We start from the raw sequence: 17,611 nt of genomic DNA on the forward strand, positions 1-17,611 counted from the left end.
ACAGACTCTCTTTCTGCTGTCTGGGCTGCTGTGGTTAGACAGCCATGCTGATGAAGAACAATGCCTTTTACAAGGCCTTTGTTGACTGACCGCCAACTTCCCGCTTGCAGTTTCTCTTCATCTTAGCACAGCTTTTACTGTGTTTCTTGAGGAAGACCACCAGACACTCCCAGACATGACTATATTTGCGGGTGGATCTTGCACAGAATGTCAAAAGTCTTCTATATTTTCTTTTGAGTAGTATATTTCTGTTTATGACTAAGACCAGTTACTCTGAAACAGGTTTTTTAAAATGAAGAGAACATGTTTTTACTTGCATTTCTTTCAAATTTGAATTTGCAATGGCTATTATTACTTGGAATAGGCAGTTATCTGTATCAGCTGAAGAATTTAAAGGGTACCTATGGTTAAAAATCTACTTTTCAAGCTGTTTGGACAAACTTGTGTGTAGGTATATAGTATAGACCGTCATATTGGGGTGATATAAACGCACTCGGTCCTTTTTTTTTTTTTTTTCATTTAACAACATAAAAACTGTAGACCAATTGGAGCGGTTTTGAGAACGACCGCAACTTGACGTAGGAGTTCGGTGCCCCCGCCCACCAATATTGATTGAGAGGTGCGCATCACCATTTCCTCAGTTTTCCGCCTAGGTTGCCTCTATGGACGCGCGGCCCTGGTGACGGCCTGAAAGGTTGGCCGCACAGTTCTGTGTAACAGCGTGCGTATATTTACACACACACACACACACACACACACACACACACACACACACACACACACACACACACACACACACACACACACACACACACACACACACACACACAACCACGCATACATACACACACGCAACCATGCAAACATATTCACAACTATGCAGACATGACATTTCATTTTATAGTTTCTTTCTCCGTATCATTATACAAATCACAATACACGATAGTTTCTTTCTTATACTTTATTTAAAGAAACCATAAATTTTTGTTACTACTTAATTAATTTGGAGTGCACACAAATTAGTTAAGTTGTATAATAGTTGTTGTTTTTTTTTTTTTAAGTTACCGAGTTGTAAGCTGGAGACAGGAAGTGGCGGCCGGGTGGCTTCCGGTGCGGCAAAGATTGGAGTCCAGGCGGGAACGCCGAATTTATCCAAAAATGGTTCCGCCTGGGCGAACCAACCGCTGGAAGATGTAGGGGGATAAGTTATTTTAGATATCCTCGTTAATCAAATATTTATGTATTGCTTTTGTTAATTTGTTTATTTTGGTTAATGGTTAATGTTATTATTTTTGTGATAATGTTATTGCGTTTATTTTGTTTATGTGTTGTATGTAGTAATGTGATTTTTTGTCTTTACCCCTTTGTAATTTAAATGAGCTCATCCCTTTCTTTATAAGCCTGGCTGTTCTTCATTGTGTTAGGTCTTTTCGTGTTGGTTTATTATGTTGGCCTCATGGTCCTTTTATTTTCTTTTTTGTTTAATTATCTTAATTTGAGGACTTATGTCCTATTTGTTAAGAATAAATGTCAAATGGAGAATTTTTGGCTTGTGTTCTGTTTCCTTTGACCCTCGGTCCCTTACATGGTGGTGTAATGGTGTGGGGGATATTTTCTTGACACACTTTGAAACCCATTAGTTCCAATTGAGCATTGTGTCAACGCCACAGCCTACCTGAGTATTGTTGCTGGCCATGTCCATTCTTTTATGACCACAGTGTACTCATCTTCTGATGGCTACTTCCAGAAGGATAACGTGCCGTCATAAAGCGTGAATTATCTCTAACTAGTTTCTTGAACATGACAATGGGTTTACTGTTCTGAAATGGCCTTCACAGTCACCAGATCTCAATCAAGTAGAGCACCTTTGTGAAGTGGTGGAATTGGAGATTTACATCATGGATGTACAGCTGACAAATCCTGTCAATGTGGACCAAAATCTCTGAGGAGTATTTCTAGTTTGTTAAATCCATGACACGAAGGATTAAGGCAGTTCTGAAGGCAAAAGGAGGTACTAGTAAGGTGTACCTAATAAAGTGAGTATATGTGTGTGTGTGTGTGTATATATATATATATATATATATATATATATATATATATATATATATATATATATATATATATATATATATAAATTTAGTTTGTTTCTTGTTGTTGTTGTCATTTGAGGAAAACCAAACCATCCTAGACAAAACTAAAGAAAGGTAAGTACTATGTTGAATCTTCTATGCCAAAAAAGGCAAAGTATAATTATTACAATCACCAGCGATCTAACCTTTATAAATCACTGGAAAACATTAAATATTCACTTACTACACATATGCCACTGAAATGAACCACAACTCCCAAAAGTCTTTGCACTCATCAACTCCAGCCACAGCTGACAGTAATCTGGACACTTATGCACACACAGCTGAAGCTCATTATTAACTATTACATGGACTATATATACATCCCAGTTTCACATATGCTTTGCTGAGTCTTGTTTTCTGTCAACTGTAAGTGAGCATTATGAAGCGGTTCCTTGTTCTGCCTTATTGTGCCAACATTAATGACAATAAAAATCACGGTAATAAAATAAAAGTAATAAAAAGCTAATTAAAATAAACCTTACGTGATTAATTTGTGCACACTTTGTCCCACCCCTGTTTCACTTCCATATGTTGTCAATCCACACAGCCAATGTTGAAATGTACAGCTATGTGGTTGTGTCACGGTTCAGATGGATGATAGCAGACGGCACAGTCGCGTCTGATTAAACAAACTCTGACTGCATTTGTCTGCCTGTCATTTCAGTCCTCCGGCTGCTCCCACGCTCAGAGACAACGACAACCAAGATTACATGATGGCCCACAATTATACAGCGCATCTCCAATCAAACATAAACCCTGGTCTGTGTGGATTACTCAACGTCAAGCAAACCCTCCAGCAAACAAATCTTCATCCAGCTAACGTCATACTCGAAGTAAGTACAAATTAAGAAATGTTGAGTATTGCTACTTTAGTGGCATTATCAGTGCATTACTGACATCTTCAGACCTTAATCTCACTATTATTGTTCTATGCTTTATCATGATTATACATGCTTGTAAATTAAACACCCAAAGCATGACTGGTACTCTTTTGCAAGGCAGTAACCTCAAAACATGAAACTCAATTTAAGCAAAACCCTTAACTAAAAGAAGATTAAACTCTTAACAAGGAACACGCTGCAGCATAAATGCCCATGCACACCGAAACGTTTTTTGCTTGCGTTTTCTGTCGACGTTTATCGCCTTGTAACTAAATAAAGGGCGTCAATGTGTTTGTGCACACCAACGCGCAAAACGCCAGGCACAAAAGCGTCATTTAAAAAAAACGCCTCATGCTCGTTTTTTTGTTTTGACGCGGGGCGTCAATGTGAGCGCATTGAAGAAGATGCCCAGAGGCGATATGAATGTGGAGCTGCTTATTGCTCTGTGAACACTAATTATTTCTTCATCGCTACAGCTGGAGCTGCTGCTTGAACCATCTATGCTTGTTTGAGTCACCAGTAACTTTATAAACAAACGTGCGAACTACCTTTCCTCCTCTTCTTCTGTGTTATAACCGGGTGTTAGAAGCGTATAGTTGTGCAGCGCCATCTAGCGTCAAAAGAGTGATTTAGCATACTCTTCAGCTTGACGCCAGTGAAAAGCGCTTGGGTTTGAACACTGAAAAACGTCTTGTAAAACGTGGACAATAAACGCAAACTAAAAACGTTGCGGTGTGTAGGAGCCTTAACAGCGTAAAACAAAACTGATAAGGAGCAAGCTCATTGGCTGCCGAGGTGGCAGCAACCAATCTTCTGCACCATATAGTTAGTGACACAGGAGCAGATTAAGTTTTATGGCAGAAATTTCACTTCTTTTTCAGGAATGCTTTTGAAAACACTATCGGTTGGGTTTAGGGATAAGGGTTAGTGGGGGCAGGTGGGTCAGTTGGTCAGTCTGAGTCAGTCAGTCAACAGCAAGCTGGCCTGGTCAGCTGAAGTGTATACTGCGCCCTCTGGTGGATTTTTGCGTGAAGAGGACACGCAAAAGAAATTTGATATTATCAAAAAGTGCACACAGCGGCCTCTGGTGGATTTGCAAAAACAAAAACTGCAGGCAGATATACCTGCAATTGTGTATTTCGCTGTCCCCAAAAATATAAACCTGGGTACGTATTCGTAATAATCCTGGTTTGACAAATTTGAGTGGATTGAACATAAAATAATTAAGTTGCCTCAAAGAACCTTAAGAATTGTGTTGTTACAACTAATTTTAAAACAAGCAGCTAGTTCAGTTTAAACAAGCAGCAAAATTAATTAATTGAGTGTATATTTTACTACATATTAAATTCAGTTTGTCAAAATTTTGACCTTTTTCCTGAATACCAAGTCCTTCTGTATTATTAAGCAGGCTCCACATGTTTTTTTTTTTTTTTCACTTGGTTTAGACAGCATAAACAGGCAGAACAATACATTTGGTAGATTAACCATACAAACCATTCTGCTGTTTACATCTGAGCACCATCGACTCCAAAGACCAAATCTTGACATAAGTGCAAACCCTCTATATTGTTTTGTAAATGTGGTTTGTTTACATTGTCAGGTAATGGGTTTCATATAAACCAGCACAATTTCAGTAAACAGATTTTTCATATAGCACCTGTATATTGCTGGGTATGTAAATGAAAGAGTCTGTAATGAATTAATAAGTAATAATCATGGCCTAATGTGAAATGATGGTGGATCTAAATGTCAGGCACACTCACGCCTGGAGCTGCCAGACAAAAGCTGCCAGTTGGGCATGAGTAATTGAATAGGGTGCGTGATTTGAAACAATGGATTTTAATTGCATTAATCCGTTGCCTGTGACAACAGTGAATGGGGGGGCCGGGCGGAAGAAAACGGGCTTCCCCACACTCATAATTACACCTAAATCAGCAGCGCCGGCCTATAATTAGGCAGCAAAATTAAGGTTGTAAAGGCAGACCTCCTATTAATCCAATCCGCAGGCGGCGTGTCAAATTCACTGATAGAGGAGCTCTTATCAGGACAGGCCATCACAGTTTCAACTCATAGGATGTAGTTTATCTGTTCATTCTTTGATGGTTTTATGTGGCTCAGCTGTTATCCTCTCCATGTAAATGACAAAAGAAGAGATTTTTTTCATGTTAGATCAGCACAATATATCTTTTCAGCATCAATATTGCAATGTGTTCATTCGCAATAGTCACATCGCAGTATCTGCTATGTTGAGTTGGGATTATACAGTAGTTTATCAGCAATGAGGACTGTGCAGTGTTATTTTACATTACATTTGATTATTCAGTTAATGTACCTGAATATTTGACTACTGTTTGATTCTCCAGAAAACCATAAAGCACTGGTTATTACACTTTTATCTTTGCTCCACCTTATTTAAGCTTGCAATTTGTTTGATTCACTCGGCTACAAAATGATTCCAGTCAATCTAAATGAATGATTTCATCCAAAACAGTTATTCAAGCCATCTGCTGAAACAATATTCATATCGCAGAAAAATTATCGCAATGTCAGATTTTTCCAATATCATGCAGCCCTAGTTTATGTGTACACTACCTGACAAAAGTCTTGCAATCACTCAAAAAACTTATCAATAAAGTCATCATGAATGGCAAAGAAAGCATTCTCAGGAGTTCATCGAGATTCTTTGAATTCATCTTCAGTTCCTCCTCCTTCATCTTACCCCAGACATTCTCAAAAATGTTATGTTTGGTGACTGGGCTGACCAATCCTGGCGCATCCTTTTGCTTTCAGTAACTTTGATGTTGAGGCTGAAGTATGAGAGGGAGCGCTATCCTGCTGAAAAAATTGCCCTCTCCTGTGGTTTATAATGTAATGGGCAGCACAAATGTCTTGATACCTCAGGCTGTTGATGTTGCTATCCACTCTGCAGATCTCTCGCACACCCCCATACTGAATGTAACCCCAATCCATGAGTTTTCCTTTACCAAACTTGACTAATTTCTGTGAGAATATTGGGTCTATGTGGGTTCTAATAGGTCTCCTGCAGTATTTGTGATGATTGTGATGCAGTTCAACAGATGATTCATCCTAAAAATCTACGTTCTGCCACTTTTCCAAATGATCAACTAGAGGTCAAGTTATTATTTGTTGCTCTTACAACTGGGATCGACGACAAGATTTCTCTCAGGTAGTGTATTACGTATTTAGTTTGTAGGCATGTGTGAGTTACTAAAACAACAATGCAGGACAATAGGACAATACTTGTGTAAAGTTATTGTGTTTCTTTACATAGCGACTGGTAATCACTGGCCTGGCATGCAGAATAACGTGTTTTATGCCTAGTTCACACTAAAGGATTTTAAGCCTGATTTGAGCCCGATTTGGAAGTAAACGAGCTGGCCGACAGATCGGGCTGTGATCGGGAAGAAATCTGCGGGTGCACGGCGCTCGCCGCTCTTTATGTGTGAACTACTGAGCAATGCATCAACGAGGCTCGCTGACGCGTCGCCGACACCTCGCAGACGGAAATCCAACATTCAGCTTGCTAAATATTTCAGAGCAGTCGGCCGACTCAACCCCACGTGTGGTCAGATGTAGTGACGAGCTGCAGCCAATGAGAGAGCATATCAGCATGAGCCGCGTGCCTGTGTTCAGGAGCTCAGCAGAAACATCTGTGATTGGTCAGAATGGGCATCGGTGCACTGGCTTCATTCTGCGTTAGCACAGACATGAGAGGAGGATATATTAACAGTGGAACTAGAATTCTGTAATTATTAGAATTACCATACTGCTCATTCTGACGGTTCTTATATAAAACGCCATATTGTCACAACATATTTACATTCAAAGCTATTATTGAGATATTAAAATTAAGCTTTGAATGTCTGGCATCATATTTAATGACACCATTACCCTAAAAATATAATCTTTTTTTTGTAATACAGCCTGTAAATATGTAGTTAAGATTCTAAAACACTTAAAGGTCTCTGCTTTCATTTTCACTTTCAAACAGGAGCTATTTCACAGCACAGAATATGCTGTTTTGAAAGATATCTGAAGTAAATTGATGTTTTTGCCATCAGAAAGTTTTATTTATGTTAGCAGGAAGTTGCTAGGCAAGAAAATGCACACATATTTAAAGTCACAGTGAAAATTTAGACATGTATTGCAGTATCAGACATGCATGCAGTCATTTTGACCAATATGGTAATTTAAGGCAGAAATGCTCAGTTCTTTACTGTTTTGTAATAAAAAAAATAACAATGTCAGAAAGAAATACACTGATAGTTAGAAAACGGCAGGGTGTTATAAATATGTTAGTTTTATTTCAAAGAGTTATAAAATTACAAAAATTAAAAACTCTCTGTATATCTATCCACTGGAACCTTGCAGATGAGTGATTTATCCGCTGATACATCAGCTGATTTGACGATGTTTTTAAATGCTTTCTCCAAAGCTTGAAATGCTGTCAGTGATGTAATCAGCACACAAGCAGCCAATAGTGTTCAGCTTTTTCTGACAACTCCTCCCTCAAAATTTCATTGGCTGTGGTTTGGTAGCTTGAATGAACTGATGGGGAATGAGTTGTTGTCAGATCATGTAGTGTGTGACCCCCCTCTTGTGGATCATTGTTGCCTAGTGTGAACACCACAGAGATTAAAAGACACAAAGTCAGGTCATGTAGTGTGAACGGCACAGCAATCTGCTGATGTTTAAAATCCTGTAGTGTGAACTAGGCTTTAGTTGTTCTCAAAGATCAGAGCATAAACGTGGATCATTCTCACTGTAATCAAAACTTTTTAAAAGCGCACTGGGAAACTGCAGTTAATTATATGTACACAGTTTTGCAATATTTAGAGTTATATTACAGTATATTATTATATAATTTGTTACATTCATTCATTCCTTTATATTCAGCTTAGTCACTTATTTATAAGGGGTCGCCATAGTGGAATGAACCACCAACTATTCCAGCAAATGTTTTAGAGCGGATGCCCTTCCAGCCGCAACCCAGTACTGGGAAATAATTTATTACATACAGAGTCAAATTCTGAAACCAGTGTATTAACTAATGCATTTAACTAACATGGTAATATATCTTGCATGTTAGGTCATGTTATCAAATCCATGATCGAATCCATTATATGTATGTAAACATGTTAATATAAAAAGATTCATTAGAATATGTTAACATTAACGAAGATGACGTAATGCTGAATGAAGTTGTTGTTCACACAGCAAATTCATTAGTGTTAAATTTTGAGTGTTGAGGTAATTCAGAGTAAAGTGTTATAATTCTAGAGTTAGATAAAGATAAAATAACCCTCTCAGTGTTGGAAGCTGATTTGCCTCCTTGTCGCACAGAGTTACATGTATCTAACGCTAATATAGTATTGACTACTACATCCGGGAATTTATGCAGCAATATCCCTGAGGGATTTTTCCATACGCCATTTTCTTCTGCCACGAGGAGCAATGAGAAGCAGCAACTGGTGAGTAAAAGTACTTAAAATGTTTATACATAGACATTTGACATAAAAATTGTTATATATACGTTAGTTTTAAATATCATATGTAATTTTCCATCATTTATTTAGTTCTGTACTATCTATGTTACATTAAAGAAACTAAAGCTGTCTTAACCGCTCCTCTTGGTTAAAATACGTGAAAATACGGTTTGTGACTGATTTGAATTGCTTTCCTTAAACATTAACGCAATAGTTAATAAAGTTTTACTGATGTTTAACAAGATAACGTTATATTTTTATTCCCGTGCGCGGGCCCGCGCGGTTCGGAAAACTAACGTTACCTCCAGCTCCCTCACGCCATACCCGGGCACTTTTCACACACTTTTGCTGGTAACAGCAAAAGAAAGGTCCACGCGTGTGAGGGAGCTGCTTCGTTTATTTATGTAACACAGCCATACGTCGTGCTTTTTTTGCTTGCTTGATTCAACATCAAAAGAAAAAACGCCCGTTGTATAGCACTAACAAGTGCCCTTTCTAGATAATTTAACACCTGCCATTCGCCATTTTCTTCCATCGCGAGCAGGAGTGGTGGTGAGGTTCACGTGCTATTTCTGCGTGAGGCGATTATTCTGACTAAATTCACGACAGAAAGTTTTAGTTAATGATCATAATTTATCAAATTTAGAACGAACGTTACTCGTAGCATGTCTTTGTGTGAGTGTGTGTGCGTGCTTGCGTGTGTACGTTAATTTAGCTTCGTTAACTAACGTAAAGTTACATCTTTTTTATAGGAATCAACAGCTTCTTGAGGCTCAACGTTCAGATATTTCTCCTTCGGGTAAGTGGGAGTTACATGTGAAGTTATAAATTTAGACTCGAGAGTTATGAATTCTGCCAATGTTGATAGAAAATGCCATTTGCAGATAAGCTAATTGCTTTCAGAAGTCATGCTAGAAAGTTTACGAAGACTAGTTGTATGTTTAACTATCTATAATTTATTAAACGTGTTGTCTTAAGTTCATAGGATATTGGGGCACCTAAAAGGTACAAATATAACAGTTAATAAAAAGCAATTTACAGTTGACCAGTTATTTTTTATTACTCTTTTGTCAAGCTTGTCGAATTGTCAGTTTAGCGAAGGTGACAAGTTTATTTTTGCTTTAGTGCGTTTGTTAAACAGGGTAGAACGATATTGCCGTCATCATGACAAGTGTGAAAGGCAGTATGTACAGTTAGAAGCCTTTCAAGCCTTAAAAGAACGATTGAATACACAACAACTTCAGTTTCAGAAGGTACTTTTTTATGGCAAAGCATAAGAAAGCATAATATAATCTTTCTGAATGTTATTTTGTAAATTAAATTAGGTATTTATCATTTAGATATCTAATAAAAATTGTACTGTATGTCCCTTTTTTTTCCTCTGTAGACGCATGTTGTTGATACAAAAATGATAATTAAGGTGCAGTATGAAAATCGCAAGAAATACATCAAATTACAGGCTGCTGATTTTGATGAATTCATTTCTCAAGGTAAAATTCCCAATAACAATTTGAGTAAGTAATAACATGTACTAGGTTACGGAACCCCGGAAGGGACATAGTGGAGGAGAAAAAATTGGCTGGTTAAAAAAAAAAAAAAAAAAAAATGGGTGAAAGAAGAAAAAAAATGGGTGGGAGGAAAATATATATTTATATTATAAATATATATTTATATTTATTTAATATATATATATATATTAAGTTTTTGCATTATCTCGCAAAAATGTTTCTCCACAAACACTTCCTGTTCACTTCACTCACGTAAACCCTCCCGTTTTTTGCCGAAATTCTCCCATATTTTACCATTCTATTCCACTTTCTTTAATATGCAATATATATGCAACCTCTGAACCAGTGAATGCATGTATAAGCGCTGACTGACAGACGCGCTCTGTACAATAAACTGATTCCAGATCAGCGTCTGTACGTGCCATTTAAAGGGACACTTCTGTTATCAAACAAGTGAGCAGCTAATGAATCTCATGTTTTGTTTTGTTTGATAACAGAGGTGTCACTGTAAGAATGCACAGATCTATAATGAAAGCAGTCCATTACTTTACAATCTGTTTGTGCTCATTTAAGAAAAAATTTGCTGTTTAAAATAAAACATGTAGGACGGAGATGTTTACATATTATTCAGTGTATTTGTCTGTTTAAACATACACCCGCTCCTCTGTAAATGGCGTGTACAGAAGCTGGTCTGGCATTTGCTGATTCAGAGGTTGCATATAAAAGGTGACGATCGACGCACGTATTAATGTAGAGAAAGTGGGATAGAATGGTAAAATACAGGAGAATTTCAGCAAATCGGGAGGGTTTACATGATTGAAGTGCACAGAAAGTGTATGTGGAGAAACAGTTTGCGAGATAACGCAAAACATTTTTGCGTGGGAACACAAAACTTTGTGAGAGAACGCAAAAACTTAAAAAATATATATTTTCCTCCTACCCATTTTTTTCTTTCACCCATTTTTTTTTTTTTTTTCACCCAGCCAATTTTATTTCTCCTCCACTACGTCCCTTCCGGGGTTCCGTACTAGGTGGAGGTAATTTGGTAATTTAAAAAAATGTAACATGTTTCTCTTTATCATCATTTAGTGAGAGAAAAGTTCTCCATTCCTGCTAGCAACATTACAGTGGAAGATGACTCTGGCACGGAGGTGGATGAAACTGTGTTTGCAGAATTGTCTGCAGTGGCAGGGATTTGCTTTGTTGTGAAGGACGGTTTGGATCACGGTAAAAAATAAATAGTAGTGGTCATTTTAGATAATTTAATTCACTCTGTATTCATCTTACGTCCATTTTAGTTGCATAGTTAACCAAATGCTAAAAAAAAAAAAACTGCCAGCAATTCCTCACTAGTGTGTAAAGACTTTTACTCTGTTTTGAAGAAAAGGTCTCATTAGTTGGCATTGGTTAATATGTAAATTAAAATAAATGTTAATAATTAAAATATTCTTTATTTAGTCTTTATTATAAAAAGATTACCAGAGTAACAAGTTACCAAGATTACAAATATGGTAACACATGTATTTGTCATTATTAATATTGGATAATTTTACTAATAAAATTTTCAATAAATTATTACTGATATTTGATATCTGATATATCCATAAGTATACTGCAAATAAGGGTAATTGCTTTTTATATGTTTTGTTTTATTCAGACACATCTCGGTCATCAACTCCATCTGCACCGCTGTCATACAGTGAGAGTTCCCTCTCTGTTTTGAGTAGTGGCAGTGACAGTGACTTGTCAAGACAACCCAAACGAATGAAAATTGATGAAGAGCCATTACAGAGTGCTTTGGCCAAAGATGTAAGTTTATCGTCTGAAGTGTGCAATGGGTACTAAGTGTAAAACAAAAAACTATATAGGGCAGGGCGATAATTCGGTATCGATAATTATCACAATATGTATTTTTTTCGATAAAACAAGTGTTCGATAATATTTATGCAGTATGCGTAAGGCTGCGCAGGCATTTTGCAGCCTGCATTTCCAGATGCCACACGCAGTACAAGCTTACAGCCATACAGTATTAGTTGCACTTGGAGGGGTAAGAAAAAAATAAGGTAAAAAAATGAAGATGCTAATAACATTACAGACCCAAACAAGTGTTGGTAAGCCAGCTCAACTACCCAGCAGAGTTTCATCATTTTTGAAAGCCGTGCCTTACAAGAAAAAAACCCTGAAAAAAAAAAAAAAAAAAAAAAAAAAAATATATATATATATATATATATATATATATATATATATATATATATATATATAATTTTACAAAATGTCTTAAATCAGCTGCACTAAGCGGTTGGCATTCTGAAAATCTTTAATTAATATATATAAGATTTGACATTTATCGTGATAATTATCGATATAGACTGATATGAAATAAATTATCGTGATATGATGATTTTCCCAACAAGCATTACTCTTGTTGGCTTAATAAAACAATTAACAGTCTAATTTACATTTTAGCTTATAAAGCAGATCCTCCAAACAAAATCAGGAGGGACAAAAGTGTTGGAAGAATATGACGAAACTGGGACATTGTGTGACAGTACAAGAAGGCAAATGGTTAACATTCTTGCTGCCTACATGGTTGAAATGGAAGGGTAAGTTTGTTGTATTAATATTAGGCAGTTAATTGCTATAAAGCTTTTTTTCTCTTAAGTTTTTTTCGTGTACTTTTTCATATTGCGCAAGTATTAAAATCAATTTTTATTTATTTTTGCAGGAGAATCCCTCAGCGGAGTACTAAAGAAAAATATGCATTGGGAATTGTCACCTTGTTCCCTGCATTAAAAGATCCCTTTTCAACAAAAGGATATGTAAGTTATGTATTTATTTTAACATATTGATTTAAAATGTATTTATCATTAAGAAAAGGTAATGAATTTGCTTGACACTTTTAAGGACTGTCACAATAATTAGTGCACGTGCGTGTGTTGTATTTGTTAAATTATGTTAGTGTGGATTAACTACTGAAAAAGACAACAGTAGCAACATTAATTTGAAACATTTTAATAAAATATTATTCTACATAATATTTATACTATGAAAAAGTTATGACTGTGGGATTCCTTCTATTTGCTTATAATAAAGTTAAACCAACTTATGTCTCTGTTTTTGATTAGGAACATTTTTATGATGGCCAAAGTGGCTCTGGATTTCTTGCGTGGAGGTTAAAGACAATTCAACGAAAGACTAAAATTGAGTTCAGAGAGTTTAAAATACAGAATGCAGGAGCAGGTGGTCCAACCCAGGAAAGGGAGCTGCCTTCGGCTGCTGATCAGTTGGATGAAGAACGTTGTAAAGAGTTAATTTCCTTAATGAACCACACCACTGACCGAGAAACTGTCCTGCAAAAGATGAAGGAGACCTTCTGCTATAGACAGCGCCTTATCTACAATCCTGACGAGTCGCACAACATCCTCACAGTGTTTCCAAGGCTGTTGGACACGAAAGGGCTGGTAAGTGATGAAATGATTTCCGTGAACTACAATTCATATCTGTAAAGCATGAGATGGTCAGTAATACTTTTTTGTTGTTCTGTTCCTGCAGATAGATCAAGATTTTAGCCTCCTATTTGGTGCAGAAACAGCTGCCAAACTGCTTGAGAAGTGGCCTACCTTCTTTAAGGAAAAAGTGATCAGAGAAGCAGAGAGACTTACTACCACCTCAGTGCTCCAAAGCTTGCTGAATTCAGCCAGGAATCTGTACAATGATGAGTCTTCCGAGGATCATCGAGGTATGTCAAAGAAAAATTTAATATCTAACAGAGAGCTCTAATGTGAATTTATGAAAAACAGCTAATAAGGGAAAATAATAAATTGTTCTATTGTTTCGTACAGAGTGGGACAGTGATATGGCATCTTTTTTGCTGCTCCTGCACCTTCTACCACCTCAGCCTTCTAAAAAGAAAAAACAGAAGATCAGTGCAGCTCAGGCCATGGAACATCTAGTTGTGTTTCACAAGGTTTGTGCAGAGCTACAGTTTGTGATTAACTGGGCAAGATAAGCTTAATTAATTTAGTGCATAATCTAAGATTATCATGATGATCTATTTTTTCCTCCAGTCAAACAACAGTTTTGAAGAACACTTCGCAAAACAGGAGGGACATCGCCAACCATACCTCCTTGCTTCAGGAATGCACAAGAGCGCCATCAGCAATTACTTTATTGCAATGGACAAGATGATCATCCCATGCCAGGGAACCACCTCGTTGGCAGCCATTGATGAACTGTTTAAAGCACACTTCTTTTTCAGTGTAAGCTATGATGATGCACTCAGCAACATGTACACATTCCTCCAGACAACAGTCTACGGTGTAGATGTTGACACCACTAAAGAAAGTCCAAAGGTGAAGGAGTTACGAGCAAAGTTCATGAACAGAAACTAAAAGACTATGTTAAAGTGCCACATTTGCAGAACATTGCATGATGCACCCAGTTCATTAATTCAGCACCTTAAGTTTTTTCATGGGTTATATCCTGGCAAAAAGTTTGTTTTTGTTTGTGCACAAGAAGGATGCTCAAGGCAGTTTAAAAGTTTTAAGGGTTTTAAAATGCATTTAAATACTTGTCATTATACTACAGATCTTGATGCAAGCAGTGATGTTATGCAAGTACCACATCAGTCAGACTTTGGTGAACAGAGCTCACAACACAACTCCTTTGTAATGGACCAAGATGCAATCAACGAACCATCAACATCTCTTATGTCAAAAGACCAAGCAAAAGATATGTGCGCGTCAATTATTGCAAAGTTAAAGGGCAGTGGCGTTGCGAACAGTGTAGTGTTATCTGTTGTTGAAAGTATGGAGGAGTATGTTGATGAAATTCATGCAAATCTTGAAGAACAAGTGCTCAGTGCTTTACCTGCTGAAAATCAAATAAGAAGTGCAGTAAAAGATGTCTTTAGCAATGCTTTCAATCCATTTAGTGACTTAAACACAAATTCCAAAATGACAAAATACTTCAGTGAAAAATGGGGTGTTGTTGAGCCAATTGAGATTCATTTAGGAGTGAGATTTGATTCAAAAAGAAACAAAAAATCTGGAGTATATGAACAGGTTCCAGTAAATGACACTTTCATTTATGTACCCCTGTTAAAAACGCTAGAATTTATTTTCAAAAATCCAGAAGTATGTAGTCATATTAATAAACCTTCTGCAACAGATTGTAACTTATACCAAGACTTCTGTGATGGAAAATACTACAAGCATCACGCACTGTATTCTAAGTCACAAAATGCTTTGCAAATTCAAGTTTATTATGATGACTTTGAAACCGCAAACCCTCTTGGGTCAAAACATGGGGTTCACAAGCTTGGATGTTTATATTTTACAGTCCGAAATTTACCACCACGTTTAAATTCGTCTTTGGTGAACATTCACCTCATCTCTTTGTTTCATTCCCAAGATTCCAAAAAATATGGCATTGACAAAATTCTTTGTCCATTTGTTGAAGATGTAAAAGTGCTAGAACAACATGGAATGAAAGTGTCATTTACTGAACAACCTCTTTATGGTACAATTGCTCAAGTAACAGGGGACAATTTAGGTCTGAACTCAATCCTTGGTTATGTGGAATCTTTCTCTGGAAACTACTTTTGCAGAATGTGTCTTGCTGGCAAAGGATTGGCTCAAACAATGTTTAGTGAAAATGATCCACGTATGGTTTTGCGCAGCAGATTGACAAATGAGGAGCATTACAATTATCTTCGTGAGAATCCGAGGGAAACGTCATGTTTTGGCTTGAAACGCAACAGTATATTCAATTCTTTGTCATACTTCAGTGTTTCAGATAATTTTGTTTTAGATATCATGCACGATGTCTTAGAGGGCGTGGCACAATATGAGATTAAGTTGTTGTTTGGTTATTTGAATCAGAACTTCATTTCTAATGAAAACATACTCCAGCGTGTATATGCATTCAATTATGGTTTCATGGACAAAAAGAACCGTCCAACACGCATAAACCTGTCTAGTAGTGGCAACAGTATTGGACTTAACGCTAGTCAAACATTATGCCTTAGTAGAAACCTCCCACTAATCTTCGGTGATGTGGTCCCAGAAGGTGACAGACACTGGCATTTACTTTTGCTTTTAATCCACATAGTAAACATAATATTTTCCCCAAGTATTACAGATGGAATGATTGTATTTCTAAAACATCTTATTCGAGAGCATCACCAGCTATTCAGTGAATTGTATCCCCAAAATAATTTGATACCAAAACACCATTTCATGATTCACTACCCTGAGTGTATACGCCAAATTGGTCCTTTAGTTCATGTTTGGAGTATGCGATATGAAGCAAAACACAAATTTTTTAAGTCCAGTTTGAAAAATTTCAAGAACATAACTAAGTCCCTTGCGATGAAACACCAGATAGCTGTCGCATACCATTGGGAGTCACTCTTTACAAAAGGGATTGAATCTGGGCCTGTTAAGTCAAAGAAACTGACTGATGTTGACAATGGTCATTTGATTGCAGAACATTTTCAGATTGATATGTTAAGTGAAGTAAATATCACTAGTTGGATTAAACATGAAGACGTTGAGTTTCACACAGGTCTTGTTGTTTGCACAGGTGTTGTTGAAGAATTGCCAGTGTTCAACAAAATTGTTTGTATATTTCTGAGGAATGAAGCTTATTTTTTGGTAACAGAAATGGAGACCTCATTTGTGGAACATTTACATGCATTTGAAGTTACTGAAAACATGCATAATGTTTCAGTTGTTATGCCTCATGACTTAAGATTCTTTAAGCCTTTTGATGTACAAATGGCTTATGGTGCAGACTCTTTGTTTTATGTTGTACCAGACTGCTGCATTGTGTAGATTGCAAGATAATGTTTTAAGTTTTGTTTCAGGAGATTTTATGTACAAGGTCATTGTACAGAGTGTTTTAAGTGTAATGTAAAACCATGTTAAAGAAAATAAAATGTATTCATTGCAGCACATATTTATTGCATGAGTGGTGAATTGAAATGATACATTGTAATTATAGAATTAACGACAGGGCATAATGTAAATACAAATGTAAAATATGTCAAATGAACACTGGTGAAGTGTTGAAAATTTAACCTAAGAGTGTTAACACAAAACACTGAGTGGTGTTCATATGATCATTTTTGGTGTTAATATGTTACACTATAAGAGTTTGCAAACTAACACTCTCAGAGTGTTGACTTTGTTAACACCATCAAAATAACACTGGTAAAGTGTTGAAAAATTTACCTAAGAGTGTTAAAACATAACACTGACTGGAGTTCAGATAATCCTTTGTGGTGTTAATATTTTACACTATAAGAGTTTGGTAATTAACACTTTCTGAGTGTTGATGACGTTAACTCTTTCAAAAGTGTTATTTCAACACTTTTCCAGTGGTTCCCATATAAACTCTGAGAAAGTGTTAAATTTAACTCTAAGGTAGTTAAATCTACAATCTAAAATTTGCAGTGCACCATTAAATCGTGTTAACTAATGTATTGACACATTAATATATGTTTAGTTAACATTAACATAGATTAGGTAATGCTTAACAGATGTGCATACCTGTCTACCCTCCAGCTTTTCCCAGGATTC

General features: G+C 36.6%; 2 protein-coding genes and 2 long non-coding RNA genes across 5 annotated transcripts in view; 2 read left to right on the forward strand and 2 right to left on the reverse strand.

The window, feature by feature from the left end:
- The window catches only part of LOC141377804 (uncharacterized), a 304,437-nt gene that overhangs the window by 269,282 nt on the left and 17,544 nt on the right, over window positions 1-17,611 (reverse strand). The window lies entirely within an intron of this gene.
- Window positions 1-17,611, reverse strand: part of rab34a (RAB34, member RAS oncogene family a) — a 626,412-nt gene that overhangs the window by 167,375 nt on the left and 441,426 nt on the right. The gene's annotated exons all lie outside the window — the stretch shown is intronic.
- Window positions 2,475-17,611, forward strand: part of LOC141377800 (uncharacterized) — a 36,158-nt gene continuing 21,021 nt past the window's right edge. The window contains exons 1-2 of the long non-coding RNA XR_012390718.1: window positions 2,475-2,569; window positions 2,797-2,965. This is a non-coding gene — a long non-coding RNA (uncharacterized lncRNA). The remainder of the gene's footprint in view (window positions 2,570-2,796; window positions 2,966-17,611) is intronic.
- Window positions 8,430-16,983, forward strand: LOC797963 (uncharacterized). Its single transcript, XM_073923483.1, has 12 exons — window positions 8,430-8,505; window positions 9,273-9,319; window positions 9,646-9,773; window positions 9,908-10,010; window positions 11,118-11,255; window positions 11,686-11,837; window positions 12,495-12,631; window positions 12,754-12,847; window positions 13,154-13,489; window positions 13,581-13,767; window positions 13,871-13,995; window positions 14,096-16,983. Exons 1-12 carry the CDS (start codon window positions 8,489-8,491, stop codon window positions 14,417-14,419), a joined length of 1,788 nt encoding a protein of 595 aa, XP_073779584.1. The 5' UTR covers window positions 8,430-8,488; the 3' UTR covers window positions 14,420-16,983.

The sequence above is a fragment of the Danio rerio genome, chromosome 15, assembly GCF_049306965.1.
Source record: "Danio rerio strain Tuebingen ecotype United States chromosome 15, GRCz12tu, whole genome shotgun sequence".
Classification (NCBI taxonomy): Eukaryota; Metazoa; Chordata; class Actinopteri; order Cypriniformes; family Danionidae; genus Danio; species Danio rerio.